This window comes from Pristis pectinata, chromosome 1, assembly GCF_009764475.1.
Source record: "Pristis pectinata isolate sPriPec2 chromosome 1, sPriPec2.1.pri, whole genome shotgun sequence".
Lineage (NCBI taxonomy): Eukaryota > Metazoa > Chordata > Chondrichthyes > Rhinopristiformes > Pristidae > Pristis > Pristis pectinata.
The window spans coordinates 144913912-144934921 of NC_067405.1; the positions used below are offsets into that span (position 1 = coordinate 144913912).

The following is a 21010-nucleotide window of genomic DNA, read 5'->3' on the forward strand; positions in this document are numbered from 1 at the left end:
TTGGTAGGAAGAATAAAGGTTTAGATTATTTTCTAAACAGGGAGAGAATTTGGGAAATCAGAGGTGCAAAGGGACTTGGGAGTCTTAGTTCAGGATTTCCTTAAGGTTAACTTGCAGGTTGAGTCGGTAGTAAGGAAGGCAAATCCAATGTTAGCATTTATTTTGAGTACCAGAATATAAAAGCAAGGATAAACTGCTGAGGCTTTGTAAGGTGTTGGTCAGACTGCATTTGGAATATTGTGAGGAATTTTGGGCCCCGTATCTAAGGAAAGGTGTATTGGCCCTGGAGAGGGTCCAGAGGAGGTTCACAAGAATGACCCCAGAAATGAAAGGCTTAACATATGAGGAGCTTTTGATGTCTCTGGGGTTCAGAAGAATGAGGGGGGGATATCATTGAAACCTACTAGTTACTGAAAAGCCTGGATAGAATGGACGTGGAGAGGCTGTTTCCATTAGTAGGAGAATCTAGGATCCAAGGGCACAGCCTCAGATTAAAGGGACATTTATTTAAAACTGAGATGAGGAGGAATTTCTTCAGCCAGAGGGTGGTGAATCTGTGGAATTCGTTGCCTCAGAGGCCTGTGGAGGCCAAGTCATTGGGTTTACTTAAGGCAGAGATTGACAGGTTCTTGATTGGTAAGGGGGTTTAGGGTTACGGGCAGAAGGCAGGAGAATGGGGTTGAGAAAAAAATCAGCCATGACTGAATGGTGAGGGGGGGGTTCGATGGGCTGAATGGTCTAATTCTGCTTCTATGTCTTATGGTGTTATGCTTGTGCTGAAAATGCGATATAGTAATAATTACGCATCATGCACTGCTTCTGACATTTGGTCTCACTGAAGTCAAACAACCGAGGATGAATTCCTACCCCACCAGTTTCACCATTACTAGTTCTTAGTCTTCATTTCCCTTAATGGTGTGGCTTGTAGGATGTGCAAGGAAGTAGCTGGGCTAGACCTGCTCACAGGGGCTCTCTCCGCGTTGGAGATCACACTAGGACATGACAGAGAATGCACGCGTGATTTGGGCACCATTTTGGGCTGTGAAGTCGAGTGCGTCCAAGGGGAAGAACCCAACCTGGCGGCAGGAACCAAGGGGGTTTTACTGGAATAGCTCAACTGGCGGTGCACCTGAACACTGCTCAGGGTTGGTGCTGAGTGCCGAGTGCTACTTGAGACCACCACACGGTGCCACAAACTCAGCGGTGTGGCAGACAAGTGCCGGGAGCTAGAAGACTTGAGCGGATGGATGTCTGGCAGCTTAACCTGACTGGATGAGATGACAGTGGAACCACGGGGAGTGATGGCCTTTATTGCACTTCTGAATGTTTTCAGCACCCGCTGTGTCTTCTGTTTCTCGTTCCTCTGCCTGGTTTCCTCCTTGCGGAGTTGCTCCCGATGCGCTTGGATCATTTGATTCCTGGTGTCGACCAGCTTCCTGTTCAGCTCGGAGATGGGTTGAAAGGAGAGGGTCAAAGGGGTTGAGGGAAGGATGGAAAACGAGGCCGAGAAAAGAGGAATTATTTTAAAAATTGCTTAAAAAAAAGCAGATTAATCACAACTAAAGATTTAAAAATTGACAGCATGAGGGAGTGGCTATCAACCAGTGGAGGAACATGCACACTGAAGAACACCATGGCTGAGCCTTTCAGCATTGGAAAGGTCAGGGTGAAGTCAAACATGGTAATTGGACCCACCGACATTGGAGAGGCCAGGTGATCTAAACATTGGACCCATCAACATTGGAGAGGTTGGATGACATCAAATGCCAGAGGTGGAACCCCCTCAACACTGGAGAGGCAAGAATAAGGTCAAACACCAAGGCTGAGCTCTTCAATGTTGGAGAAGTTAGGATAATCTCAAACACCATGGATGGACCGATCAACATTGAAGAGATCAGGGTGAGGTCAAACATCACAGTTGGATCCGTCAAGATTGAAGAGATCAGGGTGAGGTGAAACATCATAATTGGACCCATCAGCCTTGGGGAGGCCAGATGATCCCAAACACTGCGGATGAACCAATCAGTATTGGAGAGGTTGGGTGAGGTCAAGTGTCAAAGGTGGAACCCTTCGACATTGGAGAGGTAAGGCTGAGGTCAAACACCGAACTCTTCAGTGTTGGAGAAGTTAAGATAATCTCAAACACAAACAAAAAGGAAGAGATCAGGGTGAAGTCAAACTTCACAGCTGGATCCAGCAAGAGTGAAGAGGTCAGGGTGAGGTCAAACACCAAGGGTAATACCTTAAGTATTGGAGAGGGTTGGGTGATGTCAAATAGTATGGATGGGTCAGTCAACATTGGGTGAGGTCAAACACCAAGGTGGAACCCATCTACTTTGGAGAGGCCAAGGTGAGCTCTTCTAATTTCTAAGCATCAGAAAATGTATTCAGCCAACTGGGAATGGGCAGGATTAGGAAGCAAAGACATTGGAACCAACCTCTCCCTGAAAGCATCTGGCCAATTAACTAATTGTAACAAAAATGTAATGTCTTCCTTGGAGCCCCCACTTCCTCAGTTTGTCCCCTCACTTGTCCTTGTTGATCTTGTCCCCACTGACAGGTCAGGATGTGCCTAGATTTCTAACTCTAATTAGACATAGTCCTAGAAGTCTCATCACATGACCTTCTGGTTCCAAGTGCCCTCTCTCCATGCATCCAACACAACCGTAAATGGATACCTGCCTTCCATTTACCAATCAGAAAGTGAACAGACTCTGAATTATCTGTCTGGATCGTTTTTGACTCTGTCAAACAGCCCTTTCTCTTCTCAAGTACAACCAAGTAATCAAAAGAAATTCCTTTTTAAAGCCGTAATTTTTAACACCCCTTTGATATTTCTCCTGAATCACTCACAGCAATGCCTTGGAGATTAGATGTTATTTCCTGGTGACACCAGGAAAATCCATGGTGACTGAAGAGTAAATGTGGGAATTCTCGAGCTCAGTTTTTGACCTTGGCCATTACTCTTCACAGGCGAAAGCAGAAGACAGGCATGTCTCCAGCTTCTGAGGCCAATTGGTAATTCTCACAGTAGGCTAGAATCCTGCATAAAAGACATCTGGGACGATTGTGGAAGAGTGTTGGGGCAGATTGTCCGATTGTTTTACCGTTATTCCATCTGCTATTGTCTCCCAGAAACAGCAGAACCAGATGTGCCAATTTACGCCTACCTGTTCTGCTCTTCGGTGTTGTGGCTGAGCCGTGACCACATCTATATACCTCTTCCCCATAGCCGTACATACCACCAACATCAGAAAGGTCAGAGTGAGGTCAAATGAGTGCACTAATATTGGAGGGGTTAACAACACCTATCAGGCACAGATTTAAAATTGACAACTAACCTAGCATCAATTTCCGCCTGCGATGGAGAATTCAAACTTTAATCATTTGTGTGTTTCCCAACTTCACTTTTGAAAAGCCTGCATCTAATTTTTAGACCAAGCCTTCTAATCCTAGATTCCAACAACCAACAGTGGTTGCCCTCCTGAGCTATAACCATTCTACTTCTAACACTGATTACCGTTACAGTATGAGCCTCCTAAATCACAACAAGATAATTCTATATTTGAGTTATGTGTCGTCTGCCCCTTCACCCGGAGTGCACTCATTGTGAAGAATTCTTTTCAGCTAATAATTATCAGTGTGCCTGGGCCACCTCTCCCAGAGAATGATTTTATTTTGCTTCAAATAGTGTGGACTACTAGCAAGTTTATACAATATAATTTCAGCAAGGTATTTCAGGGAGTGGACAATTGTGGGCTCGTATTTGGGGAAACTGCAGACAACCCTATTACCATGGAATACATAAGATCATGGATAAATTCTCTTAACTTCAAATATCCCTTAAGAGAAAATATGGAAAGAACAACAATTTAATATTTCTTTTTAATAGTAAAGTAAAATAAATAGGTAATTAAAAGATCTTAACACAACATACAGTGTTTTGTAGTAAACCTTATCTTCTCTCCATTTTTGCACTAGTTGACTTTTACTTTCTGGCACATATCACCTGACTTATCAAAATCTATGCTTCTTGACGCAGAGTGAAGCTAGTTTGAAAAGAGACAAGGAACAATTTACTGTGAAGATAAGGTAAATTAATTTCCCTTTTTATAAATCCCAATCTCACCTCCCTCTGTCATTCCATTCACCCTAAGTTGTCAGGATGCATGTCCGAAAACCAGTACAGTCTGAGCAGAAATTTCCCCAAACTAACTATTCGAAAGCAAGATATTACAAATGCTGGAAACACTCAGAAGGTCAGTCAGCATCTGTGGAGTGGAAACTTGCTAATATTTCAGATCGATGGCCTCTCATCATAACAGATTGGAGGAAAACTAAATAGGACAAATTTCACATCATAAGACAGTGATAATAAATCTGATTCTGAGAGAGGAAGGCAGGAAAAATGAAAGGAGAACATTCAGAGCTGAAACAGAATCATTACTGAAATTACTAAAATACCGTGTAATTTGAGGTAACGATTCTGCTCCTTCCATTGACATCTCTTTTGGACTGACCTGTTTTATTGCTTGTCCCATTACCACTCTCTTTTAATTTGCACTAACACCCCTTGTTGTCATTTACTCCCTCTTGCCTGTGCTTGCCTTACAGTCAGGCTGTGGAAGATCACTCTGGAATGCACCTCCAGATTGGTCCGGTCATTAAAAGCTCTCCTACAGCAGTAGAGACGGTGCTCTTATGGTGGTCACCTGGCTTTCCTTGTATGCACACTCCTCTCATTTTCTTGCAGTCTGGAATAAACTGAGGAGCCAATATAGAACAGAGAACAGTACAGCACAAGCTCTTCAGCCCCACGATATCTATACTGACCATGATGTCAAGTTACACTAAACCTATCTAACTGCACATGATCCATGACCCTACATCCCCTGCCCGTTCATGTGCCCATCTAAATGCCTCTTAAACACCACAATCATGTCCGTTTCCACCACTCTACCTGGCAACCCGTTCGAGGCACCTACCACTGTGTAAAAAAACACCCTGCACATCTTTAAACTTTCCCACTCTCACCTTAAACCTATGCCCTCTGGTATTTGACATTTCTGCCCTGGGAAAAAAGACCCTGACTATCTACCTCATAGTTTTATAAACCTCTATCAGGTCTCAGCAGTAAATGGGATAGGGGATCCACCACTGTCACCGTGGCTCAAATGTGGGATACAACAATTTAATGGATTGTGCAATTATTAGAAGCTGTTGGGTGAAGCCCCTTTTGATTCCTCTGGCATTCTGAATTGTTTGGCAGAGCCTTTGATGTGATTTGGATGTAATCTGTCACTCTCTGCCTCATGGGGTAGCCTGCTACCCCAACAAAGCTCCATATTCACAATGCCTGCAGCTCACCCACCAAGGAAAATAGGGAAATCTTCCCTATCCTTAAGCAGGGAGCCACTGTAATCTCTCAGATGCATTGGGGGGCATCACAGGGGAATCATTAGTAATATCTGTTTCCAGCCTAGAAGGAGGCAGAGACAAAAAAAAACAACACTATAACCTTGCCATGCTTAGCATGAGCCAAGAATAGTCTTGCAGTCACAGGACCTGAGGGTCTGAATTATAGGGAGAGGTTGGGTAGGCTAGGTACACGGATACGAAAGGTTGAGAGGGATATGGGCCAAATGCGGGCTAGCTTAGATGAGCACCTTGATCATCATAGATAGGTTGAGCCGAAAAGGGCCTGTTTCCATGCTGTACAACTCTATGACTCTGTGACAGCTTTGCCTGTGATCTGTATGATCACCACTGCGTCTCCACAGACACTGCTGCTGTAAGAAATCCACAGACACATTGTACTCTCCAAAACACTCTGGCCAGAGCCCTTCTCCCTCTCCTCTCACTGACACCTTGGCCTGGTGTCCAGGCCCTCTCTTCCATCTTACTGTCATGATGGAGACCCTGCAGAATGACCACCAAAGCTCCTTCTTTTTCAGGCAGGAGGGATCACCAGCTTAGCCACAGCATTCCGGGCAAACATAAAGATCAAAATTTCTGACCTGCCGAGAGTTTCCAGCATTTTGTTTCAGATTTCCAGCATCCACAGTTTTTTTAAAAATTGCTGCCTGACCTGCTTCGTCTTTTCCAGCACGTTCCATTTCCTTTTCCCTTATCAGACGCGCACGTCTAGCTTGCCAGGCCAGGATGCTGCCTGGATTAGAGGGCTTGAACTATAAGGACAGGTTGGACAAACTTAGGTTGTTCTCCTTAGAGCGTTGGAGGCTGAGGGGAGACCTGATAGAGGTTTTTAAAATTATGAGAGGTATAAATAGGATAGATAGAATTTTTTCCCCAGGGTAGAAATGTGTTACCAGGGGTAGTGGTGGAAGCAGGCAGTTTGGTGGAGTTTTAGATAGACACATGAATATGAAGGGGATGGAGGGAAATGGATGGTACACAAGAGGAGGACACTTAGTATAAATTGGCATCGATTGGCACAACATCATGGGACAAATGGCCTGACATGTGCTGTACTGTACTGTTCTATGTTCTATGTACCAATAACAACCCTTTCCACAGACCTAGAAGCTTAATGTGCTTCTAACTCTCCTCATTAGGCCATTTCGGCACATCCTACCACAGACACTTCCTCCACACTTCCTTCCCCCACTTTCCCTGCTACTGAAGACTAACTTTCATCCCTCCCTTTCCCAGTTCCGATGAAGGGTCACAAGCTTGAAACGTTGACAGTTTCTCCCTCCACAGATGCTGCCTGACCTGCTGAGTGTTTTCAGCATTTTCTATTTTTGTGCAGGTTTGAGATGTATGTTACCTCCTCCCTCAGTAAGCTTCCCTCAGTATCATCCCGTTGAACCAATTAAGATAATTAATCTTCAGCATAATTGCAAGTTATTTTGCTTACCCTACATCTTCCCTAAGAAATCTGTCTTGTGTCTGACCAGCAAATTACCCTCTTAATAACATGCCATTCCTTCATTCCTGATGAAAAATAATTGACTAAAATGCTTTCTCTAATTCTATCACCACAGATACTGCCTGTCCGGCTAAGTATTTCCAGCATTTTGAGTTTTTATTTCATATTTCATGTTTTACTTTGAACATAGCTTGCTGTTCTTTTCGTCAAGGCTAGGTTGAGATCCTGGTTGCCTAACAGCCGCGTATCTTCACCACGTGACCAGTAGCCAATGAGGATGCAGGCACACAACCAAGGACCACCTGGGATGGACCATAACTGTTGACTTTGGAAGTGATACTCAAATGCTGTACTGTATTTTCTTTAAAAATAAGAGGAAGCGGTTGAGGTGGGTACATTAACAACATTTAAAAGGTACTTGGACAGGTACATGGATAGGAAAGGTTTAGTGGGATATGGGCCAAAAGCGGGCAAATGGGACGAGCTTAGATCAGAATCTTGGTCAGCATGGACCAGATGGGCCAAAAGGCTGGTTTCCATGCTGGTTTCTGTGACTCTACTCTGTTCCATCTTTCCTTACAGGCAATTTTCTCTGAAAAAAAACTGACGAATTACCGCAAACGCTGGTGCTGTAGAATGGCCATTCTGACCTTACAGCACATCTCTGACATCAGTGTTGCATTGAAAGAAAACTCAAAAGAAGTGAAGGAACTGGAGAAGTCGGTATTCCTTGGAAGTTAGAAGAATGAGGGGTGACCTTATTGAAACATAAACGATTCCAAGGGGCCTTGACGGGGTAGTTGTTGAGATGTTTTCACTAGTGGGGGAGTCATGAACAAGGGGACAGAGTTTCAAAATAAGGGGCCGGTCATTTAAAACTGAGGTGGGTAGAAATTTCTTCGAGTGTAACAAACCTCTGGAATTCTCTGCCCCCAAGGGTGGTGGAGGCCAGATCATTAGATATAATAGAAACATAGAAAACTACAGCACGATACAGGCCCTTCAGCCCACAAAGTTGTGCCAAACATGTCCCTACCTTAGAAATGACTAGGCTTACCCATAGCCTTCTATTTTTCTCAGCTCCATGTACCTATCCAAAAGTCTCTTAAAAGACCCTATCACATCCGCCTCCACCACTGCCGGCAGCCCATTCCACACACTCACCACTCTCTGAGTAAAAAACTTACCCCTGACATCTCCCCTGTACCTACTCCCCAGCACCTTAATCCTATGTCCTCTTGTGGCAACCACTTCAGCCCTGGGAAAAAGCCTCTGACTATCCACATGATCAATGCCTCTTATCATCTTATACACCTCTATCGGGTCCCCCCTCATCCTCCGTCGCTCCAAGGAGAAAAGGCCGAGTTCCCTCAACCTGTTTTCATAAGGCATGCTCCCCAATCCAGGCAACATCCTTGTAAATCTCCTCTGCACCCTTTCTATGGCTTCCACATACAAATGGGCTCGTCTGGGATGTGGAGGTGTGGAGACCGGTAAGGTGGAGATAGATAAATATTTGAAAGATTGAGGAATTTAGGGTTATGGGGAACTGGCACAGAAGAGGCCGGCAGAGATCAGCCATGATCATATTGAATGGCAGGGCAGGCTTGAGGGGCCGAGTGGCCTCCTCCTGCCTCTAGTCTCTTGTGAGAACTTTTCTCGAAAGCGTCCTAAACGAGATCAGAAATGAATCAAAAGAATATTTTTAGAGAAAGGTAGAAAAGTTGTTTCCATGTAATAGTCACCTGCCATAAAATCCATCCGGAGGTGTGACTCTGAACTCCCAGGTGGAAAAGAAAACATTCCCCACACCGGATCTCAACAGTGGATACTTCATTGTTCAACCCCCTACCTGTAGTCAATTGCTCCAGTATTTTCCTTATCAAGTTTGTTGATTAGTTCCTCAACCTGAATGAGGTCCAATGGAATGTTGAATTGCTGGTGGAATAAGTTCCAGAAACAAACAGTAAGAGACACAGAACTCTTGCCTTTTCGATATATTTCTATAGTAGACCTAACGTGGAATCAGCACAACCAGTCACTGGTGGCATCGATATCCCCAGTGAGGAAATAGTTGTAACGCCTGCCCCTCCAGCCCATAATCTAGCAATATGATGGAGGTGGGGAGTGGGAAGGTTTGATGAGGTAGGTGAAAGGGTGTACCCTCAGACTGACTCATTCATGCCGTCCCCCTTCCATTCGGCCAGAGACTGAAATTCCCACCATATGATTCTACGATGTGTGTATTTTCAGCAGCATATTTACACAAGGACACCTCCCCATCCCCAACCTGTAAAGCTCTTCGGAAGTCAGAGACTGGCACGCTCATATTTCCTGCTTTGTCCATGTTTCGGAAGAAATCGGAGAGTCGGAGTTTACGCTTATCGAGGTAATCCTGCCGGAAAGCAATAGCACAACAGTCAGGGCCAACTTTAATGCCTTTGCCTATCAAATGTAAGTCCTGCTTTATTTTTTCTGAAAGTATTAGTAATGAGGAGTATTAGTAATAAGGCTAATGTTCTTGTACAAGAGGCTGGCCAGTGATTTGACCAGGTGGATGTGACCAATTTCCCACTCCAACACTGACAGAAATCCAGGAAGTGATAAATATGACCGTCATCTCCCAGAAAATTTGGGATTGTCCCACCATAATTACACCCTGCATCCAGTAAAACCCATTTGGTGACTTTGAGCATGGGCATCAGTCTTGATATGAACATAGAACAGTAGAGCACAAGAACAGGCCCTTTGGCCCACCATGATGCCAATCTAACTAATCCCATCTACGTGATCATGGCCTATATCCCTCCATTCCCTGCCTGTTCACGTGTCTGTCTAAACGCCTCTTAAACGTTGCTGTTGTATCTGCTTCCACCACCACCCCTGGCAGCACCTTCCAGGTACCCAGCACTCTCTGTTTAAAAAAACTTGCCTTGCTCATCTCCTTTAAACTTCCCCCCCCCCCCCCCCATCACCTTAAACCTATGCCCTCTAGTATTTGACCCTGGGAAAAAGACACCAACTATCTACGCTATCTGTGCCTCTTGTAATTTTATAAACTTTTATCAGGTCTCCCCTCAGCCTCCAGTGCTCTAGAGAAACCAATCCCAAGTTTGTCCAATCTCTCCATGTAGCTAGTACCCTCCAATCCAGGGGCGACATGCTGGTAAACCTCTTCTTCTCCCTTTCTAAAGCCTCCACGTCCAGTCGTATGGTGACCAGAACTGCACTCTATATTCCAAATGTGGCCTAATTAAAGTTTTATACAGCTACAATGTGACTTCCTGACATTTATAATAACGCCCTGATCTATGAAAGCAAGTATGCTGTGTGGTTTCTTACCTTACCCACCCTATCCACTTGTGTTGCCATTTTCAGAGAGCTATGGTATAAATAGCTAAATAAAGCTGGCAGTTCAGCTGTTGGCTAATATGTTTGCCTACCAAGTAACATGAGTACACATCAGCAGTGACTTATTGGTTGTGAAGCACTTTGGCACATCCTGAGAATATGAGATAACAACAGAAGATGCTGGAAGCGGTCAGGGAGCATCTGCGGAGAGAGAAACAGTATTTTAGGGTGAAGACCCTTCATCAGAACGAGGAAAGAGAAAACAAGTTAGTTTTAAACTGCAGAGAGAGGGGGGATGGCCAGGACAAAGGAAATATGTCTGATAGGGTGAAGCCAGGATGGCCCTGGGGATAAGTTGTTGATGCTTATCTGATTGATAGGTTAATGAAAGTTAGAGAGAGAAAACATGGATAAAGGCATGCAAAATGAGGGCAGTTAGAACAACAAAGAAATAAAAGCTGTGAAATGTGGACAGTTTGAACACAAAGGAACATAAAAGTTGTGAAGTGCAGGTCTGTAGGAAATATCCAAAGGGTGAGACCATGATATGGAGAGAGAAAAACTGTCAATATTAAGACTGATGACCTACAGCAGAACCCACCAGTTCTGATACAAAATGAAAAAAATAGTTACTAAAATCCGATATTGAATCCCAAAGGTTGTTATGTGCCTAGATGAAAGATGAGCTACTGTTCCTCAGGCTTACATTGAGCCTCATGTAACAGTGCAGGAGGCCACAGACAAGGTGAAAGTATGCAAGTTACTACACACAAGTTTTTCTTCACTTCTAAACTCAGTTTGGTTACACTGATATGACTGCATTCATAAAGGTTTACATTCATAGGCTTTCTTACCTGGATCACCTTCATTGGATCAAGTCGGTGTGTCCTCCCTCCAGACACAAAGCCACCAACCCCTCTAATTTCAATCTGAAACTGAGGACGATTATTAGTAATGCCTTTCAGCAGTTCCATGAAGTTTTCATTCACCAGTACGTTCTACAAATGAAGAAGAACTTTACACATAAAGCAAGAGAAAGTTTTTATGATGCGCAGCCATAAACACTCCCAAACATTATTCCACTTTCTCCCTTCAACTTTCCACTACCTGGAATAAAATAATTCACCTCATGGCTCAGATGATGTTGCAGGATCACTGATCAGATAGTTTACCTCCTTCCCTCTCCACAGATTCTGCCAGAGTCTTTCTATCATACACAGTGACGAGCAAGGTTCCTATATTCCATTTCTGCCCTCTCTAGGTATCCTTGCTTACTTATGAGCAGAATTGTGTTCAGTGCCATTGGTGTACAATTGGAGGAGAAATTGAGTAGTGTAGCGGTTAGCGTAATGCTATTACAGCGCCAGCGACATGGGTTCAATTCCCCCTGCTGTATGTAAGGAGTTTGTACGTTCTCCCCGTGACTGTGTGGGTTTCCTCTGGCTGCTCTGGTTCCCTCCTACATTCTAAAGACGTACGGGTTAGTAGGTTAACATGGCTGTAATTGGGCGACGTGGGCTCCTTGGGCAAGAAGGACCTGTTACTGTGCTGTATAAGTAAACTTTAAAAAAAAGTTTTAAAAATTTATTCTTGATCACTCATGCTAACCTCAAGTTCAGTGACGTCAGTTAAACCAAATGTTGGGAGCCGAGTATCACTTCTAATAGTAGCTCATCTTCTTGTCCAGTAGGGATCATAGAAGAATTTTCTTTTGTTAATACTTCTTTTGTTCTGGTGCTCTGTCCAATAGTCCAGAATCCGATTGATTTGCTTTTCCTTGTGGTTGTCAGACAGTGCACCCAAAATTGTTACCCTTTTGCTTTCATTGCCTTAACTCCTTTCTTATTATGTATTTTAACTATGAGTTTCTTCCTTAGTCAGAGTCATACTGCACAGTGAGTGCGCAGCAATCATCAACACCCACTTACACTCATCCTACACGGATCCCACTTTATATTTCCCCACACTTCCATCAATGCCAACTAATTGGTAATTGGTTCATTATTGTCACATGTACCAAGTTACAGTGAAAAGCTTTTGTATTGGTATTGGTATTGGTTTATTATAGTCACTTGTACCGAGGTACAGTGAAAAGCTTGTCTTACAAACCGATCGTACAGGTCAATTCATTACACAGTGCAGTTACATTGAGTCAGTACAGAGTGCATTGATGTAGTACAGGTAAAAACAATAACAGTACAGAGTAAAGTGTCACAGCCACAGAGAAAGTGCAGTGCAATAAGGTGCGAGGTCACGACAGGGTAGATCGTGAGGTCATAGTCCATCTCATTGTATAAGGGAACCGTTCAATAGTCTTATCACAGTGGGGTAGAAGCCGTCCTTAAGTCTGGTGGTACATGCCTTCAGGCTCCTGTATCTTCTACCCGATGGAAGAGGAGAGGAGAGAGAATGTCCCGGGTGGGTGGGGTCTTTGATTATACTGGCTGCTACGCCAAGACAACGAGAGGTAAAGACAGAATCCAAGGAGGGGAGGCTGGTGTCCGTGATGCGCTGGGCTGTGTCCACAACTCTCTGCAGTTTCTTGTGGTCCTGGACAGAGCAGTTGCCGTACCAAGCCATGATACATCCAGATAGGATGCTTTCTATGGTGCATCTGTAAAAGTTGGTGAGAGTTAAAGGGGACAAATCAAATTTCTTTAGCCTCCTGAGGAAGTAGAGGTGCTGGTGAGCTTTCTTGGCCGTGGCATCTACGTGATTTGACCAGGACAGGCTGTTGGTGATGTTCACTCCCAGGAACTTGAAGCTGTCAACCCCTCTCGACCTCAGCACCATTGATGTAGACAGGTGCATGTACACCACCCCCTTTCCTGAAGTCAATGACCAGCTCTTTAGTTTTGTTGACATTGAGAAAAAAGTTGTTGTCATGATACCATTCCACTAAGCTCTCTATCTCCTCCTGTACTCCGACTCATCGCTGTTTGAGATACGGCCTACAATGGTGGTATCATCTGCAAACTTGTAGATGGAGTTAGAGCTGAATCTGGCCACACAGTCATGAGTGTATAGGGAGTAGAGTAGAGGGCTGAGGACGCAGCCTTGTGGGGCACCAGTGTTGAGAATAATCATGCCGGAGGTATTGCTGCCTATCCTCATTGATTGCGGTCTGTTTGTTAGAAAGTCAAGGATCCAGTTACAGAGGGAGGTGTTGAGTCCTAGGTCTGAGTTTGGTGACAAGCTTGCTTGGAATTATTGTATTGAAGGCAGAGCTGTAGTCAATAAACAATAGTCTAACATAGGTGTCTTTACCGTTGTTTGCGTGTCATCCAGACAGATCATTCCAAACATAAGTACATCGAGGTAGTACAAAAGCAAAACATAACGGAATGCAGGATATAGTGTTACAGTTACAGAGAAAGTGCAGTGCAAGGGCCACGACGAGGTAAATTAAGAGATCAAGAGTTCATCTTTATCTTGTAAGAGGTCTGTTCTCATAACAGCGAGATAGAAGCTGTCCTTGTGCCTGGTGGTACGTGTTCTCAAGCTTTTGTATCTTCTGCCCGATGGGATGGGGAGAAGAGAGAATGACTGGGGTGGGAGGGGTCTTTGATTATGTTGGCTGCTTTCTTGAGGCAACGGGAAGTGTAGACAGAGTCAATGGAGGGGAGGCTGGTTTCTGTGAAAAACTAGGCTGCGTTCACAACTCTACAATTTCTTGCTGTCTTGGGCAGAGCAGTTGCCTTACCAAGCTGTGGTGCATCCAGATAGGATGCTTTCTATGGTGCATCTGTAAAAATTGGTGAGGGTCATTAGGGACATGCCAAATTTCCTTAACCTTCTGAGGAAGGAGAGACACTGCTGTGCTTTCTTGGCCATAGCATCTATGTAGCTGGACCAGGACAAATTGTTGGTGACATTTGTACCTTGGAACAACCTACCTACACACTAAGGACAATTCACAGTGTATGTCTTTGGCATGTGGGAAGAAACCAGAGCACAGAGAGCAAACCCATGCATTCACAAGGAGAATTCCATGCAGATAGCACAAGAAATCAGATTAAACCTGGGTCACTGGAGCTGTGAGGCAGCAGTTCTACAGGTGCACCACTGTGACTCTCCTGTAATGTTGTTACCTAGCATGGAATAAAGAAATCATATGGCCGTGTTTTTGGCCAAGCACCACACCACTGCCTGATTTTAGTGTTCACTGTTTATGGGTGTTCTCAAAAGACCTATTCACCCCATGTATACCAACTTGCTTGGTTAATCCCATCTATTACCAGTTCAATACCTTTCCCAAATAAAGAGTGAGACTCACTTGAATGCTGATCTTCTCCAGGTTTGTCTTTTCATTCTTCTGCATGACCTCTAAAAGACGGAGGGCACCCTCCACGGTTATAGGGTTGTTATTCAGCTGAAACAGCGAAGAAGAGTCAGTCAGAAGGGAGCCAAAATGATGTCAGACTACATCGGAACGTCAGAGTCAGGAGTGTGATTGATTGTGGTTGCTCTTATTTTTTTGTTCACCCTTCCTTTGATAGGTTTCTTTTCACTTTCCTTCCAATTTTCTCACCAGATTACAGGAAGGATGTGAAGGCTTTGCAGAGGGTACAGAAGAAGTTCACCAGTACATTGCTTGGATTGGAGATTATTAGCTGTAAGGAGAGGTAAGACAGACTCTAGGGCGTCGGAGGCTGAGGGGAGACCTGATAGAAGTTTATAAAACTATGAGAGGCATAGATAGGGTAGTTAGTCAGAGTCTGTTTCCCAGGGTGGAGATGTCACATACAGTATTAGAGGGCATAGGTTTAAGCTGAGAGGGGGAAGGTTTAAAGGAGATTCACGAGCCAAGTCTTTTACGCAGAGAGTGGTAGGTGATGCCAGGGGAAGGTAACTATTAAGAGGGATTTAGACAGGCATGCGAACATGCAGGGAATGGAGGGATACAGACCATGTGCAGGCAGATGGAATTAGTTTAGATTGGCATAATGGTCAGCACAGACATATTGGGCCGAAGGGCCTGTTCCTGCGCTATACTGTTCTATGTTCCTTTTCTTCCCCTCATTTCTCTTTTAAGATTCTCTTTAAATTCTACTTCTTTGTCCACGCTTTTGGACAGGCCCCCTAATATCTGTTCAGTGTTAACTTTTGTTTGATGACGTTCCTTCAAAGTATCAATGTTAAAGGAGTTATGTAAATGCAAGTTGTTGTTTTCTGGACTGGCAGCCAACCTTGCGCAAAGTGACACGTACATACAGGAACTTAACATTGTCGTTGACATCCAGTCCTTTACAGAGATTGGAAACGCCCTCATTGTTGATGTGGTTGGTGCTGAGGTTGAGCTCAAGTAGAGTGTTGTTGTACTTCAACGTCTCTCCTATGGCCAACGCGCCTTCATTTCCAAACCCATTACAGGAAAGATCGAGGACCTTCAAGGTGATGTTGATCTAAAGACAGAAGACACGCTGCAACTGTGTGGAAATGGCAAACTGAATTTAGTAGAATAATGATAATAATTACTGTGAGGTTACAAATACAACCATGGGTAAATTCACCTACGGCCAGCAACAGATTACTTCTTTGTGAGTCTCAGCCATAAGTCATTATCCACTCTGTTGAGGATATAGGCAGGAACAGGACACTTAGTGTTCCTTACTGTGCAATGACAAAACGGCACACTCTCTGTGTTGAAGCCTGCGCCATGGTGAATGGTCTTACAGAGTCACACAGCACAGAAACAGACCATTCTGCCCACTGGGATCACACCGACCATCAAGCACCCTTGTACACTAATCCATTTTTTAAATTGTCTCCACATTTCCATCAACATTCTTCGGATTCTACCACTCGTCTACACACTAGGGGCAATCTACACTACTGGCTGTGCCACTGAGCTGCCCTATAAAAGCATGGGTTTATTGACCCTGTCGTTACCTTTATACCTCACATGAGGAGAATAGCACAGAAGGAGGCATTCAGAGATTGTTAGATAAGCATATAGAGGAATTTGAGGGATATGGGGGAGGAAGGGGTTGGATAGTCATAGGTGTGGTTTGAAGGTCGGCACAACATGGTGGGCCGAAGGGCCTGTATTGTGCCGTATTGTTCTACGGTTGTAACTCATTGAGCCTCTGCTATATTGTGAAAAAACCGTCCAATTAGTGGTCTCCTGAAATCTTTCCTTTTCAGTTTATTATCCAGCTCCTACAACAGAGTCGGCAGAGGGCATTTCTTAGGTAGCTTGTAAAATCATGGTTTTACCCAATGCCAAGGGTTCCCTGCCTTCCAAGTTAAGTTAAACAGTCAGAATCTTTTTCCTGGGGTAGAAATGTCAAATACTTGAGGACATGTGTTTTAGGTGAGGGGGGTAAGTTTAAGGGAGATGTGTGGGGCAAGTGTTTAAAGACGTGTGAGAGCAGTAGGTGCCTGGACTGCACTGCCAGGGGTCGTGGTGGAGGCAGATACGATAAAGGTGTTTAAGAAGCTTTTAGATAGACACGTAAATATGCAGGGAATGGAGGGATATGGATCATCTGCTGGCAGAAGGGATTTAGTTTAATTTGTCATCGTGTTTGGCAAGACATTGTGGGCCGAAGGGTTTGTTCATGTGCTGTACTTTTCTATGTTCTATGTAAGTTAGAACACCCCCTCAGTTTCTGGACTCCACACATGCACTGGAGGCCAATCTGTGCTGGTGGGACCATTCCCAACCAGAAGGTTCTGCCTTCAGGAGAAGAATCAAAAGGCAAGATGAGCAAGCATTATCTGCACCGAGCGAAGGAGTTTCCGTTCTTACCCGTAATCCTGCGCTTAAAGCCACCGCCCCCTGTGTTTGGATTTGGTTCCAGCTCAGGTTCAATCTTTCCAAACTTTCATTGTTTGCTTCAAATAAGGAGAAAAAAAGGACACCGTAAATTGAGCAGGTAGATAAGAAGGCAAGTGGTATATTGGCCTTGGTTGCAAGGGGTTTTGAATACAGGAGCAAGGAGGTCTTGCTGCAGTTATACGGGGCTATGGCGATACCACACCCGGAACATTATGCCCAGTTTTGGTCTCCTTACTTAAGAAAGGATATGCCCGTAAAACTCCAATAATCCACTATCTGATTATTTGGAAATCCCGCTGGTATACACATGGCTCATTGCAGCCTTGGTCCCTGAGCTTCCCTGAAGCTCAGCAGAGTCCCAGTTCCCACTCTCCCTGGAGACTGACTGGAATCCCAGTTCCCACTCTCCCTTAAAATTCACTGGGACCCCAGTTCCCACTCTCCCTTGAACCTCACTGGGACCCCAGTTCCCACTCTCCCTTAAAATTCACTGGGACCCCAGTTCCCACTCTCCCTTGAAACTGACTGGGACCCCAGTTCCCACTCTCCCTTGAACCTCACTGGGACCCCAGTTCCCACTCTCCCTGGAGACTGACTGGGTCCCCAGTTCCCACTCTCCCTTGAACCTCACTGGGACCCCAGTTCCCACTCTCCCTGGAGACTGACCGGGTCCCCAGTTCCCACTCTCCCTTGAACCTCACTGGGATCCCAGTTCCCATGCTCCATTGAACCTCACTTGAGGCCCTTGGAAAATGTATTATGTTACTGCCTAACAATGAAAAAAAATGAATTAAAAGTTTGACAAGGTTTGTATCCACTCGAGTTCGGAAAAAATGAGAGGGGATCATTTTGAAATGTACAATGTTGTGACAGGGCTCAACAGATTGGATGTGAGGAGGATGTTTCCCCTGTCTGGGGGATCCAGAATGAGGGGTCACAGACTCAGGGCAAGAGATCCAGGGCTGAGATGAGGGAGGATGGGGTGTGGAGGGGGTTAGACTACTGAGTGCATTGTTGAAGAAAGGAACATGTGTACACGGACCTCTGTCTCTTATCTACAGGAAAAAGTCTGTATTGCATAGACAGACAAAGCCAAGTGAAGAAATGATAACTAGAAATTTAATGCTCACCTAACATGTGTCCCAAGAATTCTGCTCCTTTATTTCCAAACTCATTGTAACTAAGATCCAGCTCGGAAATTCTGAAATTCGACTGCAGGTGCAAATTTGAACAAAATAACTAAAAATACATTTTTGAATCTTTCATCAAATTTACAAAGCAGTTGTCAACTGTGTTTCCCCGAGCTTAATAACTGTGATGAGCAGGAACTCGGTAAGAAGAGCAGTGTGAGTAACGTTGTTACCCCTCACTGTGGTTCCCCCCAATGTGGAAGTCAGCCTCCAGCCCTGGGAAACAGATGACTTCACCGAAGATGTCATGGGCTCTGGGTCCTGACAGTTCTCCAGGCATAACGTAGAAAATCTGTTTACAAGAGCTAGGTGCCCACTATCCACAACCCAATGAAGCCAGCAGAGGTATGATGCAGGTGCCAGAGATATCCTATTCATAAAAAAATACCAGCAACGACAACAAAAGCCATTTGGCATTGACAATCTGCAAGCTCATTCCATTTTCAAGCACGGTACCAGCCAACTGTCTTTCAGCCTTCAAAAGGAACTGGTTATTAGTCACGCACAATATCCCTTGTGGTCCCAGCACTGGAAGAGTCATTGTGTGCCCTGGAGTGTTTGCCATAGTGGTTAGAGCACCGGTCCTGTAAACCAGGGGTGGCGAGTTCGATCCTCGCTGGGGCCTCCCGACGTTTTGGGGCAGGCACGGTAGTGTAGCGGTTAGCGTAACGCTTTACAGCGCCAGCGACCCGGGTTCAATTCCGGCCGCTGTCTGTAAGGAGTTTGTACGTTCTCCCCATGACTGCGTGGGTTTCCTCCGGGTGCTCTGGTTTCCTCCCACATTCCAAAGGCATATGGGTTAGGAAGTTGTGGGCATGTTCTGTTGGCGCCGGAAGTGTGGGGACACTTGTGGGCTGCCCCCAGAATGCTCTACGCAAAAGTGTGTTTCGACGTACCTGTGACTAATAAAGATATCTTATTGCTGGAAGCTTCAAATGCCATCCCAAAACCAACCTATATTTTTGACCAGAGCATCCCATCCCAGGTGCTGATAAAGCTCATCTGGCTGCTGTCTTGTTGCGGAAGTTACATTATATGCGCGGAACACTCACGAAGGGAAAAGGGCGGGTTATCACATAATCTGTATCGCAAACAATATAAAGCATTTTGCACTCGATTCTTCATCCAACTAGGGCCTATGATAGAGAAACATGCAATGAACTCACCAAAAAAAAAACCCTGTTGGAAATAGTTTTCCAAAAGTTTTCCTCTTTACTTACTGATAAAACGTCATCAAAAAATGCAGCATCACTGTTAATCAATTTGTTTCCTGAAAGTGGAAAATAAAATGAAATGAAATAAAATAAAAGTTGTATAAGTTACCCTGGGGTATAATCCTGTGAGTGACTTCTTGTCATGGATTTAGCGGGATGAACACTGGCTTTTCCAATTTCAGGTAACCCTTACCTCCTGCATTCGCCTCCCTCTCTCCTTCTGATCCATCTCTCGTCCTCCCATTTTTCTTCCCGTTCCCGTACCCCCCAGCCCCCCCATCACCCATCTTTTGTCTCCCTCCCTCTCTTGGTTTGTCTGCCTACTACCCACAAACCTCACCCACCAGACCCCTTCCCCCAGCTGTTAACATCTGCCATGCACCTCTCCCCTAATGGTTCCCAATATCACCTTCCTTACTTATCAGATTCCAGCACTGGTAGCCCGTTTATCACCACCCCACCTTCACCCTCCTCTCCCCCCACCTGGCCCCCTCTTCTCTTTTTTCCCCTCGACTGCTTCCATCTATCGCAACACCTGCCTCTGTCTCCCAACTCCACCCCTCCCATTCCCCCCTCTGCCCCTCATCCTTCACCCCTCCTCGGTCCACCAATCACCTACTGGCCCCCGCCTCACCGCTCCCCCCCCAATCCTCTTTACACTGGCTATCTTCCCTCTCCACTCTCAGTCCTGATGCAGGGCCTCGACCTAAAGCATCGGCAATTCCTCCCCCCCCCCCACCCCACAGATGCTGTTCGACCTGCTGAGTTCCTCCAGCTGTTTGTATTTTGCATTGATTTAGTTGTCTGAAGACGTAATAACACACAAATGGTAACCATGGAGAAAAGGCACGGAGAGAAAGACCAATTGGATAGCTCTTCATCACCTCAATGCACTGAATGTTCTCCCTTTTGTGCTGTGTCATCTCCCCGTTTATTAATACAGTTGCTTTCTCATTCATTTGCAGTTAGGGATGGAATTATAGAATTTAGTGCCCATCACCAATTGGCTTTGAGTTGGGTCATTTCAGAGGGCAGTGAACCATATCATTGTGAGTCTGGAGTCACATTCTGGACAGCAGATTATTTCCTTGCAAGACATTGGTGAACCAGAAGGTGTCTGAAGAAAATCCAGCAGTTTCTCAGTTACCTTTCAGTTCCAGTTTTATTTCTATTAACAGAATATAGTTATTATTGGTTTATTATTATTGTACCATGTACCAAGGTGTTTTGTTTTGCATGACTTTGTTTTGCATGCTATCCACACAGATCATTTCATCACATCAGTACATCGAGGTAGTACAAGGGAAAACAGTAACAGAATGCAGAATAAAGTGTTACAGTTACAGAGAGAGTACAGTGCAAGTAGGCAATAAGGTGCAAGGCCATAACGAGGTAGATTGTGAGGTCAAGAGAAAATCTCATTGTACTAGGGGACCATTCACTAGTCTTATAACAGCGGGAAGCTATCCTTGAGCCTGGTGATACGTACTTTCAGGTTTTTGTATCTTCTACCTGATGGGAGGGGGGAGAAGAGAGAATCAGTTGTGTTGGGATTTGTACTCATGCTTTTGGGCTGCTG

The 21010-nt window shown here is 44.9% G+C and overlaps 1 protein-coding gene across 1 annotated transcript in view; it reads right to left on the bottom strand.

Annotated features, from left to right (window-relative positions):
- Positions 1-886: 886 nt before the first annotated feature.
- LOC127572386 (leucine-rich repeat-containing protein 74A) overlaps positions 887-21010 on the bottom strand; it is a 30283-nt gene continuing 10159 nt past the window's right edge. The window contains exons 3-11 of the mRNA XM_052019621.1: positions 19438-19487; positions 18158-18239; positions 16998-17083; positions 15454-15648; positions 14520-14615; positions 11098-11241; positions 9183-9287; positions 8745-8830; positions 887-1436 (exon numbers count right to left, since the gene is read on the bottom strand). Coding sequence (XP_051875581.1) covers positions 887-1436; positions 8745-8830; positions 9183-9287; positions 11098-11241; positions 14520-14615; positions 15454-15648; positions 16998-17083; positions 18158-18239; positions 19438-19487 — 1394 coding nt within the window. The remainder of the gene's footprint in view (positions 1437-8744; positions 8831-9182; positions 9288-11097; positions 11242-14519; positions 14616-15453; positions 15649-16997; positions 17084-18157; positions 18240-19437; positions 19488-21010) is intronic.